This window comes from Hyperoodon ampullatus (genome assembly GCF_949752795.1).
Source record: "Hyperoodon ampullatus genome assembly, chromosome: 3".
NCBI lineage: Eukaryota > Metazoa > Chordata > Mammalia > Artiodactyla > Ziphiidae > Hyperoodon > Hyperoodon ampullatus.
In genome coordinates this window covers 120,373,242-120,386,962 of record NC_136916.1, presented here as the reverse complement: position 1 = coordinate 120,386,962, position 13,721 = coordinate 120,373,242, and the positions used below count along the sequence as shown (strand labels likewise).

Sequence of the window (13,721 nt, the reverse complement as noted above, 5' to 3'; positions counted from 1 at the left end):
TTCATGAATCTTTTAATAACCAATTTGATCTTTAAATTTACTCAGTTGAATTTTTGTTGTTTAACCATTAATTAGTAGCATTTAGGAATTTTTAATCTTTATCCTGTAATCAACTTTCTCCTACTTTATTTAGAATTTTACTGTTAGAAAAATATGTTTTGTAGCTAAAAGTTACTAAAATTGAAAGATTTTTATTTTTATTTTTTTGATAAGCTATACATTTGGTCATAAAACTGGGGAAGGGTCTCTCGATTTTAGTTAAAGAATATTTCTTACTGAGACGATATCTCCGGGGCAGTGCCCCACCCTTGAGCATTCAACACACTAAGTTAACTGATTTGGGGAAATTTTATATTACAGTTAACATATATATAAAACTTAGAGCTTAAATAGTTCTTTCATGTGTCATTTTGTTATTTACTCGTCCCTAAACCTTTAAGGTAGCTAGTATTATTACTGATAAAGAATTGAATCCCAGAGACTCTAAGAAGACTTTTCCCTGGTCACTAAAACATTGAGTTTCTGAACTAATTGTTATGCCTCATTCTTTAAAGCTTATGCTGTTTCTCTTGTATCACATTGCTTTTCATTGTATGTTAAAAGCAATCTGAAAGTACTTAATTGGATTCTAAATTATAAGATAGAAACATCTCTAGAATATTGGATTCTAAGTTATAAGATAGAAACATCTCTAGAATATCCCTTCTGCATATTTTTATTTTTAACATTTATATTTTTATGTTAATTATTTAGAAAATTACTTTAAATTACTTTTCTTGTAGGAACCTCCAGAAGTTTAGCCTTTTTGGAGACATAAGCGTTCTACAGCAGCAAGGAAGTTTGTCAAATACATACCTCAGCAAGGTGGACCCTGATGGCAAAAAAATTAAACAGTAAGTTATATAGTTAGTGGAAAGGGACTCATATTAATAACAATTTCAGGTTTTTTCTGAAAAATTAGAAGATACAATGAGAAGAGTAATGATACTTGTTTCTGAAAAGAACATCTACCCTGGAAGTGTATGAAACTATGAAATCCAGTGATCAATACATGCCATTCCATGTCATAAATCTTTCAGACACATCAAAGAATTTACTGGGAATTATTGCTATTTAAGACTGTTATTACTCTACTTGTCTTTGCTATAACAAATTGTAAATCATCAGTCTTTTCTGCCATACTGGTGTAAAATGCTCCTTTACTTGAAGAACATATTTCTATATGTTTAATATATCTATTTGTTTAATACTTCTTATTCATTATATTTTTATGTGAATTTTAATGATAATATTACTTGTGGGTTGAACAGAAATTAACTAATGAGAGGAAATGGATCTCAACATTGTATGCCATTTAATTCCCTATTTTCAAAAACCAGTGTTAAAAAAAAATCAGTGTTAAAGATTAGAGCTAAGTCTTAACAGGATCGTGTGGCATGTGTTTTCCTTACAGAATTCAGCAGCTGTTTGAAGAAATACTTAGTAATAGTAGGCAACTGAAGTGGCTGTCTTGTGGGTTTATGCTGGAAATAGTAACCCCAACATCACTGTCATCTCTCTCAAACTCTATTGCCAACACCATGGAGCACCTGAGTTTACTGGACAACAATATTCCTGGTAACAGCACCCTTATCACCGCAGTAGAACTGGAGCAATTCGTGAATCTACGCTCACTTGCCCTGGATTTCTGTGACTTTACAGCTGATATGGCAAGAGTCTTAACCGATAACAACCATGTGCCTTTGCAGCGACTTTCTCTCCTGGTCCACAATGTTTCCGTGATGCACAAGTCTCTGGACAACATGCCAAATGATGAGCACTGGAAAGCCTTGTCAAGAAAGAGCACCAACCTCCGGGTCTATATAATGGCTTTTGATATCAAGAGTGAAGATATGTTAAAGATTCTGAAACCCAGTATACCACTAGAGAGGATTCATTTTGACAGCTACATCACTTGTGTTTCAGGAGCTATCGTTGATCTTATATCTAGGCAGTATGACAAGTTCCTCACTCATTTTATATTAATGAATGATGTGATTGACACGTCTGGTTTTCCAGATCTTAGTGACAACCGAAATGAAGATCCGTTGGTTTTATTAGCATGGAGGTGCACAAAGCTCTCTCTTCTGGCAATTCATGGTAGGTGATTTTTGTTCATTATAATTTGATATTGATATTACACCTAAAACATTTTATACCAGTAAAAAGATAGCACTGGCATTATACTGTCAAGAACTCTTATTAACAAGTTGATATACAGATTTTTATACTTTTTAACGTGTATAAGATATACCACTTTTACAAGTGGAAAGTCATATTTTACCCTAAGTGTAGTGTTTTGTTCCAGCTCTCATGTTACTTTTTTCTTTTACCATGTGATTGATGGTATTTACAAAAATGGAATTTGAAATTATCTAAGAAAATATACATACATATCCACCTGCAGTAGATATATTTCTTTCTCTAATCATAAGAGTTCTTAAAAATATAACACAGAAGGAAGAAGAAAGTATGATTTCTTTCATGCTCACTGCCTTATCTTCTAGATTCTAGGTATCAACATGTTAATTTGTACAGTATTTTTTAAATGATGGTTCTCTTGGCTGGGATATGTTCTTTTCTTACTGGCAGGCCTGTCATCTTACTGTGAACTGTTTTCATTTGGAGAGCATTCCTCTTCTTAAAAGTTAGAAGAACATATTACTTCCTTTCTGTAACTTATGACATTTACAGAATACAAAATAGGAAGTCTCTGTGAACATCTTAAACATACTTTATTATCTCTGTTTCATTATTTTTGAATTAATCTTTTAGCTGCATTTGAGCGGGAAAAATCTTGCTTTTCAAGTTTTGCTTTATAATTTGGCCAGTCATCAGAGGTAATAGCAAAGAATAGATCAGTATTGAAGGTAATAAATAAATTAGGATTTTTTTTATAGGATGAAGAAATGGCAGGTTATTTAAAATTAATTTAAGCCAGTCTTTTTATTTAAACTTTTTTTTTTTTTGGCTGCGCCACGAGGCTTGCGGGATCTTAGTTCCCCAACCAGGGATTGAACCCGGACTCTGGCAGTGAAAGTGCCAAGTCCTAACCACTGCACCACCAGAGAATTCCCTAAAGCTTTTTTCTTTTTTTCTTTTTTTTTTTTACAGGCTATTTTAATAGTTTTATTAAGGGCTATAAAAATATCCAGAAAGATAAATAAATGTGATGCAATGATATATGTCCTAATATGAAGAACTTTCTTTTTCTTTCACTGCATTGTTTTCCTTCACAATGGCCTTCAAATCACAGGAGGCAGTGATTCCATACCATTTCCTGTTTATACGCTGCAGAATTTCTGAATCAGTATCCCGCCCTCAGTCTTCTCATTTATAAATCAAATTCATTTTCAATCCATTGTTTAGAGGGAGCATATTTTTTTCTGTTCCACAAAGAGGACTTTTTTTTCACTACTGGATCATAATTCAAGAGAGTCAGTTTCTCCTGCAGTCGGCTTCTCTTAGTGTTGAAGGAAAAACCTGTTCCAGCTTGGCTCAACATTTTCACCAGAATTGTTTTTGACTTGGTCTTGGCAAAGGTGACCACGGATAGGAACATGGCGACAGCAGCCTCAGTAACAGGTCCAAATTCCTAAAGCTTTTTTCTTTTATTAAGAAGTAAAATGTTAGCTACAGCTAAAGCTCCTCCATCTATTCAACTTTATTCCTTTCCAGAGGTAACCACTATTCTAAAGTTAGTACCTATCATTCCCATAACTGTTTTATACTTTACATATTTGCTACTGACAATTAACAATTTATCTTTAAAGTATCACTTTATAACTTTGGACTGTGAAGCACCATAGAAGATGACTTTTACTAATGAAAAATACCAGTTTACTATGTATTCTTTTGTTTTTTTAATTTTTATTTATTTTATTTATTTATTTTTGGCTGCATTGGGTCTTCGTTGCTGTGCGTGGGCTTTCTCTAGTTGTAGCGAGCAGGGGCTACTCTTCGTTGCGGTGCACGGTCTTCTCATTGCAGTGGCTTCTCTTGTTGCTGAGCACGGGCTCTAGGCACGCGGGCTCAGTAGCTGTGCCTCGTGGGCTCAGTAGTTGTGGCTTGCAGGCTCTAGAGCACAGGCTCAGTAGTTGTGGTGCACGGGCTTAGTTGCTCTGTGGCATTTGGGATCCTCCTGGACCAGGGCTTCAACCCATGTCCCCTGCCTTGGCAGGCGGATTCTCAACCACTACGCCACCAGAGAAGTCCCCTATGTATTGTTAATAGATACACACATATGAAATAAAACTTTGTTTTTTGCTACGATCCTGATGTCAAAAGCTATAAAATGATACTTTAAACTTTAAATGTCTTCAGTTTTACTAACTGAAATGATATCAGAATACGATTACAGCATCTATTTGTTCATCAGTCACAGTAATATTCTTGGAGACAGTATCAAGCTTCTAGTCTTTTTTTCCCTGAGCTAAGCAATCATACTTCCTTTCAAATTTCAGCATATTTTTAAAGGCAAAGGACCCCCAAAGGCAAAGGACCCCCAAAGTGCTAAGTGAGATACAAATTTGTGGAAAAGACTAACTTATAAAACAGACAAAATAAAATGCATGGAAATGACAGTGCTTCTCTTTTGCTTATTTTTAAGGTTACACAGTGTGGGCACACAACCTCATTGCCATTGCTCGTCTTCGTGGCTCTGATCTAAAAGTACTTGAAGTCACTGAAGAAAGCATTGATTTTGACCAAGGTGAACTGGCTGACCAGGATGTGGATCCAGTACATAACCTTATTGAGCAGGTATCCCTGGGCCTAGGTCAACCTTGGCACGCGATCATGGACATCGAATCACTCAGTGTCTTCACTGAACCAAATCGTCATTTTTACAGAGAGATGCAAAGCTTCAGCGAAGACATTTAGCTTTTTTTAAATGTACAATTCCTGTGGTTACATATGCAAGTAGGGTCCTATTATGTTTTTTTTTTCCAGTAGTGTGAATTAATCCCTTTGTGCTGTGTTTAATCAGTATTAGCTTTATAGAATTATATATGTATATTCTACTTCTTGATCAAAGAACGTAGTCAGGTATTGGTTTAGAAGTTCAAAGTGACAATGTATAGGGCTTTCACGGTTAATGGACTTGTTACCAAACCTTAAGAATATACAACCGAAGGTTGTCTGAGGTTGCTGGCTAACTTTATTTTTTCACTGAGTTACTCTGCCTTTTGATGTTTTTATTCTTTGTGTATCAGAGCTCAGGAGCCAAAATATTTTTATACATATATAGATATATATCCATAGCCTGGTGGATTTGTATGCAGTGCACTGCATTCATTCATTGTGTGATAGCATTTCATTAATATTTCTTTGAAATGGAAGGAGGGAGGATAATACAATCCCAAATGAGTTATCTTTAACAGAAAAGCCAAGACTTTAACTTTCATTACATATATAATAGTTGACATCACCAATTACCATTCTCAATTTTGTATAGTACTAGGTTAGAACATTGCTTAATCCTTTTTTAAATGAATTTACATCAACACAAATACTCAAATTATTGGTTTTTAAACTATGTCTGACATAATTTAATTCATCAATTATATCATACATTCAAGTTAGCTTTTTAGCCAAGATTTCAAATAGTGGAGGAAGAAAGAAACAATATTCCAGGGTAAAACCTCCTAAATGAATATCAAAACACAGAGTTTTGTAAACACACATGCTTGCAAACAAACATTAGTCGTGAAATCCCTAGCAACAAGTCACTGGATTTTTCTCTGTCAGCGCGCGTGTCAGCTGCCAAAGAACAGATTTAACTGAAGAAGTGCCCACATGCTGGCAGGGGCTGGCCCACTGTGGCCAGCCAGATACTGCTAGATTGTAATATTTAAGGTCGAATTTCGACCTGTGGTACACAGCTGTGCTGTGGCTCAGTCAGCAACCTCAGAACTCTGAAAAACAAAAAAAAAAAACAAAAAAAAAAAAAAAAAGAAAAAAAAACCATGCACCTGTTTCACTGTGAATAGTGAATGTAAAGGAAAGAAAGGAAAAACTGAAAGCTTGTTCTATCACAGGTATGAGCTGCTATGATACATGAAGAACATTCCATGAAGTATGTTTTAAAACCTTGTTATATCTGAGAGGCTTTAAAAGCCGACTTAACTGTTTCAGGGCAACCGCGGTACAGACGTGGTCTCTGTGAGACTTCCACCTGACCCCAGTTTTAAGTGGTACGAATGTTGTGCATTTAATGTTAAAGGACAGTCTGCAATAATAAAGTAAGTAGCCAACGTGGGTGCCCAGCAGTGCTGAGACCTGGCTGCTCTAGTGTAAGCTTTGGAAACACAATTTATGCAACAAATGTCCAGATATGATTCTATTTATGGAAAAAGTTTATATGTATTTTACAAATGGTTTTACCATCTTATATTAAAATGACCTTTTGACAGGTGTGCACTGTTTTGTCTCCAGTGAGCACATACCATGCGGATTTTATATGTACATCAGTAGTGTGAATCCACTGGCACAGTGTGTGTAAATGCCAGATGTGGTGAGATTTTATCTTATAAATGTGATCAGATAAAATAACTCCTGACAGAAACTGTAAGGAAACCAGCTGAATGTTTGACCTGATGACTGATGTTGTTGTATGGTTTATGTTAAATGTATATTCTTTTAATCAATGAATAAAGCATTAAAAAGTGATCACTGTAACATTTTATTGTTCATGAAGCATGAAAACCTTTAGTGTTAAATAAACTGCAGTAATCCGTATAATGTGTATAATCATGTTAGCTCCTATTGTATTCTGATGCAGCAAAGCTTAAATTTGAGAATATATCATAAAACCTGTAGGCAGAATAATTTGGAGGGTTTTAAATTTTTTTAACTCACGATGGCAAAACATAAGCTTAGGGCTTCCCTGGTGGCGCAGTGGTTGAGTGTTCACCTGCGGATGCAGGGGACGCGGGTTCGTGCCCCGGTCCAGGAGTAACCCCCATGCCTCGGAGCGCCTGGGCCAGTGAGCCATGGCCTCTGAGCCTGCACGTCCGGAGCCTGTGCTCCGCAAGGGGAAGAGCCACAGCAGTGAGAGGCCCGCATACCGCAAAAAAAAAATAAATTAAAAAAAATAAGCTTAAAAGCAAACAACAGACTGTTTAGCACAAAATCCAAGTGTATTATACATTTAGAGTACATTATTGATATTGTAAAACTTAATTTATAGACTTATAGGAACTTCTTATTTTTAAAAATTCCTCTACTGGATGAAAAAAGTACTTCAGTATGCCAGTACTAAATAGTTCTTAAACCCTTATACTGCTTTAGTTTGGCTTTGTCATTTCCATTCTTGGTTGCTGAGGCAAACTACTGTGGTTGATGAGAAAGAAAATGGCTGCTTTTCTTTCTTCCTTCTCTTCTTCCCTAATCGTTCCAGACACTGCCTCTTCTAAGCACTGCCTCATCATGGAATAATCTGGTGTTCACAAAGAACTGTCATTATACCTATTGCTCCCTTATTTCATGGACATATCTAACCCCTTTGGATGAATCAACATGTCTTTGTATTTAAGGACTTCCCTGGTGGCTCAGTGGTTAAGAATCCGCTTGCCAATGCAGGGACACGCGTTCGAGCCCTGGTCTGGGAAGATCCCACATGCCGCGGAGCAGCTAAGCCCTTGCACCACAACTACTGAGCCTGTGCTCTACAGTCCGCGAGCCACAACTACTGAGTCCACGTGCCATAACTACTGAAGCCCACGCGCTTAGAGCCTGTGCTCCGCAACAAGAGAAGCCACCGCAATGAGAAGCCCACGCACAGCCACAAAGAGTAGCCCCCGCTCGCCGCAACTAGAGAAAACCCACACGCAGCAACAAAGACCCAACGCAGCCAAAAATAAATTAATTAAAAAAGAACATGTCTGTGTATTTAAAATACCAAAACAGTACCCAAAATATATGAAAAAAGAAAGTCTATTAATATATATATATATGTAGTATACAAGTGAAGTTGCATATAGTAAAGCACTAAACTGGGAGTGTCGACCTGTGTTTTCTCCACTAAGCTCTGACTCTAATGTTACATGAGCACAGACTCTTCCTTGAGCCTCACTTTCCTCATCTGTGAAATGAAGGATTCACCTTGGTTACCTAAAACTGATTCTTTATTGAAAGTTTCAGCTGTTAGTCTGACAACTTATAGACATGTACAAGGTCATCTTTGAACAAACGTATTAAATATTTTCAAAATACAGCTTACTATATGAAATTTATATATCTAAAATTACTTTCCCATTTCCTCCGCCACCCTGGGAATAAAGAAGTTAGGGAGTTGGTAGGGTGGGGCTTGGGAAAGACAGTGTGCTTATGATTGAACACACAGATTCAGCAACTAACTTGCTTGAGGCTTATACAATAGCATGAATCAAACTGGATTGTTATGAAGCCAGTAGTATTAAATGGTGCTAATGGAGTAATATACAGTAGGTGTGAATAATACCCAAGAGTCACTCCACATTGTCTATATTAATGATTCCTAAGCTTTTTCATGTCCTGACACAGAAAATATTATGCAGCATACTCGTTTAAACTAGAAGGAATTGAAGCAAAAAACGAACAAAAGAAACCCCATTGTTTTCTTTATTATATAATTGATGAGAAAAATAAAATGCAGAGGCTTGGAGGAAATAATTGCTGAATCTGTATAAAACTTTCAAATAAAATCTTGTCAAATGTTTTAACTTATAACCTATTAAAAATTTTAACATTCCTACCAAGAGAAACACCCCACAAATGGGTGATAATTTTTAAACCTTTCTGTCCACAACATTCAAAAATTGATGCAGCTGAAATTATACTTATGAAATCTAACAGCTTTAAATGTAATGGTAAGTGTAATGTTGAGATTTCTTATGTAATGTAAATTAATTTCAAATTCAAGTGATTATTTTCACTACAAGTATTTCAAAATAATGATGAAGCTCTAATTTGTACATACATAACCCTGCTGCTAGTTTAGCCACCGTTAAGAACACACATCAGCCACCAACATGCAGAAGTATCTGATTTATATGCAAGCAATTCAAGGCCTGCAGGGAGCCCTGCTCCCCTCTTCAGCTTGCGACCCCCTCACACCCACCAGCTCCATCTGGAGCTTCACACCTGGGCTTCCTACCTGCTCTTCAAACATTTGCAGCATACTTCTCTCACAGCTTCATAGACCCCCGTTGTCCACGATGGACAGTGGAACACTCTGCATCTGGCAAGGGAGAAGTGAGTGCCTGGGTACAAGTACACGTCACTCTGGTACACTTACGATTACATTGCCATAGTAATTCCATACTTACTACCATTCATCTATTTTAAAGATGCCCTAAGCTCCTGATCATCTATTTTAAAGATGCAATAAGTTCCTGATCATTTGGAAATTTTATTTCATTTTCCTCCTTAAACCCATATATTGTATCAATTATTAATTTACTGCCTCAGCTCTGAAGTCACCCTTCAATATATTCCCTCCAATAATGGAACTCCTTTAAGTAACACACCTTTAAAGTCAGCACAATGTTAAGTTTTTTCAGTAAGGACCACAGGGGATATGGTAGAAGGCAGAGGTTCTCCTGTAGTTCCCAGGGCAGGCCAAGTTAGGCCAGGGTAGGCAGCCTGGATATAAGACTTGCGGTGGAGCCTCCCCCAGCCATGGGGGAGGCTCAGCCTGACCTTCTTTCACACACAAACTAGAGCTGCTATACAGCTGATATGCTTTGAAGGCCTCCTGCCTGCACTGGACTCCCATTCCCTGCCCTGAACAGCCTGCATGTCATGTGTGGCCCACCCACTGGCTCTGAAGACCTCCCCATCCCTGGCATCCATACTCCCACTGCACACCCAGTGCCAATGGTTGCTGTTCACCTGCTCCCCACGTGTACCCTGGACAGTGCCTATTGCTTGCTTAGCAACTCCAGACCAGCTCAGACCTTGTGGGACCAGCGATCTTCTCTGCTATCCTGGGAGCTGAAACACACCTTCACCAAAGAGGGCCGAACCCCTTCCAAGTTTGTCCTACCATGAGTGACCTCCCTCAGCTCTAGGGGGCTATATACAGTTTCCTCACGTTTTGTAATTATTCTTATCACAGTTAATAATTCTTTATATTAAACTTTCCAAGTTTGAACTACTGTGTGCTTTGTCTCCTGATTTGACCCAGACTGCTACATATATCCTTTCCAACTATCCCACAACTTTTTATGCAAATGTAATGCTTTTTGTTAGTCTTTCATTGATTACTTATATTTTTTCTGCAAAAAAACCCCACAGAATTTAAAATGTGATTATTTTCTTAAAAGCCATGTTAAATTTTTTCTCCTAGATTTTATACATATTAAATATAATTGATCAAAAATATAAATATTATAAATTTAAATTAGTATAAAGAATAAACTTGGGCTTCCCTGGTGGCGCAGTGGTTGAGAGTCCGCCTGCCAATGCAGGGGACACGGGTTCGTGCCCCGGTCTGGGAGGATCCCACATGCCGCGGAGCGGCTGGGCCCGTGAGCCATGGCTGCTGGGCCTGCGCGTCCACAGCCTGTGCTCCGCAACGGGAGAGGCCACAGCAGTGAGAAGCCCGTGTAATGCAAAAAAAAAAAAAAAAAAAGAATAAACTTATTAGAACTGCATTTCTTAATGAAATGGATAAGGCTGGGTCTTTTTTTTTTACCCAAATAGTTCATATTCCATGGATGAATATTACTTGTTCCTGACATGAGTCAGGTCCATCATTCATTCTATTCCTATTTTCATTTTTATAAAAACAAGTGCTAAAAATCTTTTTCACATAAAGTAGATGAGAAGAGAAAGTTTTGTTATAGCAATGTCACCCATTCTTCGAATTTCTGAGCTTTCAGGACCAAAAACAGCACTGGTCTATTACCAAAAATTATTTTAGATAAGTCAACTGGTTGAAAGCAATCACTAGAGTTATTCATTTTCTCAGCACTGACACCAATATTTCATATTGTCTCTTGAGCTCCAGAGGTTTACACACCTTAGTATGATTCATCATCATAAGACTAGGACCAGCTTAAAGGTGTGTGCTCATTTTATACATGGGAGAAGGGTAACTGCAAAATGAAGAGTAGGAAAGGAGAATCTGCACCTTGTTCACAAGTTCTTCCTTAGGCAGAACAACTCTGAAGAAGAATAATAATATACATGGAAGGTGAAATTCTGTGAATTTTCCTAGAAGCATACCTGTACACTGCTTGGAAATTCTTTGCATACTCTGAGGGGGTGTACCCAAGTTTGAAAACTACAGCTCTAGAAAACTACTGCTTCTGTGACAAAGAAATATTAAAAGGCTTATTTCCACATTATTTATAACGAAAAGTCAGCAGCAACCTAATGACCATTAATAACAGAATAAAGTTATTGTGGTAAAGCCACACAGTGGAATACCACACAGTGGTCAGAATGAACTAACTTGACCTACATTTCTTAACTTTGATGGATCTCAAAAAAATGTTGAGTAAAAAAAGCTGACTTCTAAAGGATATATATATATATGTGTGTGTGTGTGTGTGTGTGTGTGTGTGTGTGTGTGTGTGTGTGTGTGTGTGTGTGTGTATATAATGAGGCTATTGATGTACATTTTTAAAAGGCAAGAAAAATAAACCTACATACTATACATAAACTCATTTAACTGGAAAAACAAAAAATATTCACATCGTTTTCACAAGAGTACTTACCTCTGCAGCATGAGGACAACTTATCTGTAATATTTTTTCTTGAAAAAAATTAAGGCAAATGTTAAATTTACTCTCTAGGTAATAAGTAAAAGAGTATTCTTTATATTATTTTGTTATAGAAAACATTACAGAAAAAAACCTCAGCTATTTGGGGTGTGGCCAAGAATACACAAGTAAGTAAAAAAGGCTTGTGGAACCAGATTATTCCCTGCATTAATGGGGGAATTAATTAATAATAATTAATAAATGAGCTAAAAGGAAACAAGTGGCTCTTCTGAATTTGATTAAAAGGCATCAAATTCAGAAGAGCCACTTGTTTCCTTTTAGCTCATTTATTCTTACATTCAGCATAATTCTAATAAGCCTATTCGTCTTGTTTCTCAGTCTCCAGCAGATTAGAAATAGAGAGAAGTGACTGTGAAAGGCATAGAAGTTTACAATCCTAAAAAGGGAACATAACTAATCTTAAGCCATTTGTAAAGGAACTTGAAACAGAATTAAACACCCTATAACAAGCTTGAAATACACAGCAATGATAAATGTTTGTAATGACCCTGAATCAATAGGAAAGTATATTCAAAATATCTCTGTAGTGAGTTAATAGAGCATTTAATACATCTTAGAAATCTTTTCACACAAGATGGTTAAAATAAATATTTGTGTTTAAAAGAATGGATTTTAGTTAATCAAGAAACATTCACTTAAGTGAAATTTTCTGAGAAAACACAGATAAATTAGCTAAGAAATATCATGACTGACAGAGAATATTTACTGTGTACCAAGCATGATTTTAACCAGGTAATTAACACATTATCAGTTCACTGATTTGATCATGTTTTCCACTAAATTAATAAAATCAACAAGAGTATTTGGACATTTTGTAATCCAAGGGGTCAACAAATTCACAGATCCAAATTTTTCAGACCTAGGTAATTACCTGACTCCTTCCACCAAAAAAAGAAAATTAAGTTCTCTTTTTATCATAGTGCATTCTTTGATAATACTTCCTATTATACTAATAAGTATAACTTTATGAAAGTATCAGTTAAGTGAGACTTTAAGATTTCTTAATATAAGTTTAAAGACTAAAATAAAACAGACTCTGAGGGCAAACTATTTCAAAATATAAAGTTAACATAAATATCTAGCAATTTGAAAAACTATCAAAAAGGACTTGAACTTAAGTTGAGAGAAAATCAGTTAACTTTGGTTGAAATAACCATAATTCAAAATGACAAGTTCCAACAAAGAAGTGGTAATAAAATTTTTAGAACATCATTTGTATCATTTCTACATAAAGGAGAATCAATATAATTATAGGTTAATAAAAGAACATATGCCAAAAACTGGAACAACCAAGCAAAAATAGAGGGAATGTACCTCAACTTTAAAATGGCCATACATGACAAGCCCACAGCTAACATCACACTCGACAGTGAAAAGTGGAAATCCTTTCCTCTAAGATCAGGAACGTGACAATGGTGCCCACTCTTACCACTTCCATTCAACATAGTACTGGAAGTCCTAGCCAGAGCAATTAGGCAAGAAAAAGAAATAAAGGGTATCCAAACCAGAAAGGAAGAATACTCTGCATTGACATGACATTATATATAGGCACACCTTGTTTTATTCACTTCACTTTGTTGAGCTTTATAGATACTGCAGTTTTTACAAATTGAAGGTTTGTGGCAACCCTGTGCCATTTTTCCAACAATGTTTGCTCACTTTGTATCTCTGTGTCACATTTTGGTAATTCTCACAATATTTCAAACATTTTCATTATTATATTTGTATGGTGATTTGCAATCAGTGATCTTTGGTGGTACTATTCAAATTGTTTTCGGGTGCCAGGAACTGTGCCCATAAAAGATGGCAAACTTATTTGATAAATGTGTGTTCTGACTGTTCCACAGACCAGCTATTCCCCTATCTCTCTCCCTCTCCTCAGACCTTCCTATAACCTGAGACACAACAATA

At 36.4% G+C, this 13,721-nt stretch overlaps 2 protein-coding genes across 2 annotated transcripts in view; one reads left to right on the top strand and one right to left on the bottom strand.

Moving 5' to 3' along the window:
* Positions 1-4,920, top strand: part of FBXO33 (F-box protein 33) — a gene marked incomplete at both ends in the record, with an annotated part of 29,284 nt that extends 24,364 nt beyond the window's left edge. Inside the window, 3 exons of the mRNA XM_079699728.1 lie at positions 783-893; positions 1,454-2,139; positions 4,649-4,920. Coding sequence (XP_079555854.1) covers positions 783-893; positions 1,454-2,139; positions 4,649-4,920 — 1,069 coding nt within the window. The remainder of the gene's footprint in view (positions 1-782; positions 894-1,453; positions 2,140-4,648) is intronic.
* On the bottom strand, positions 2,780-3,671 carry MRPL33 (mitochondrial ribosomal protein L33). Its single transcript, XM_079699989.1, is given in 2 exon segments — positions 2,780-3,448; positions 3,451-3,671. Coding segments are annotated over 2 exon segments (195 nt in total). The 5' UTR covers positions 3,602-3,671; the 3' UTR covers positions 2,780-3,404.
* Positions 4,921-13,721: the final 8,801 nt, after the last annotated feature.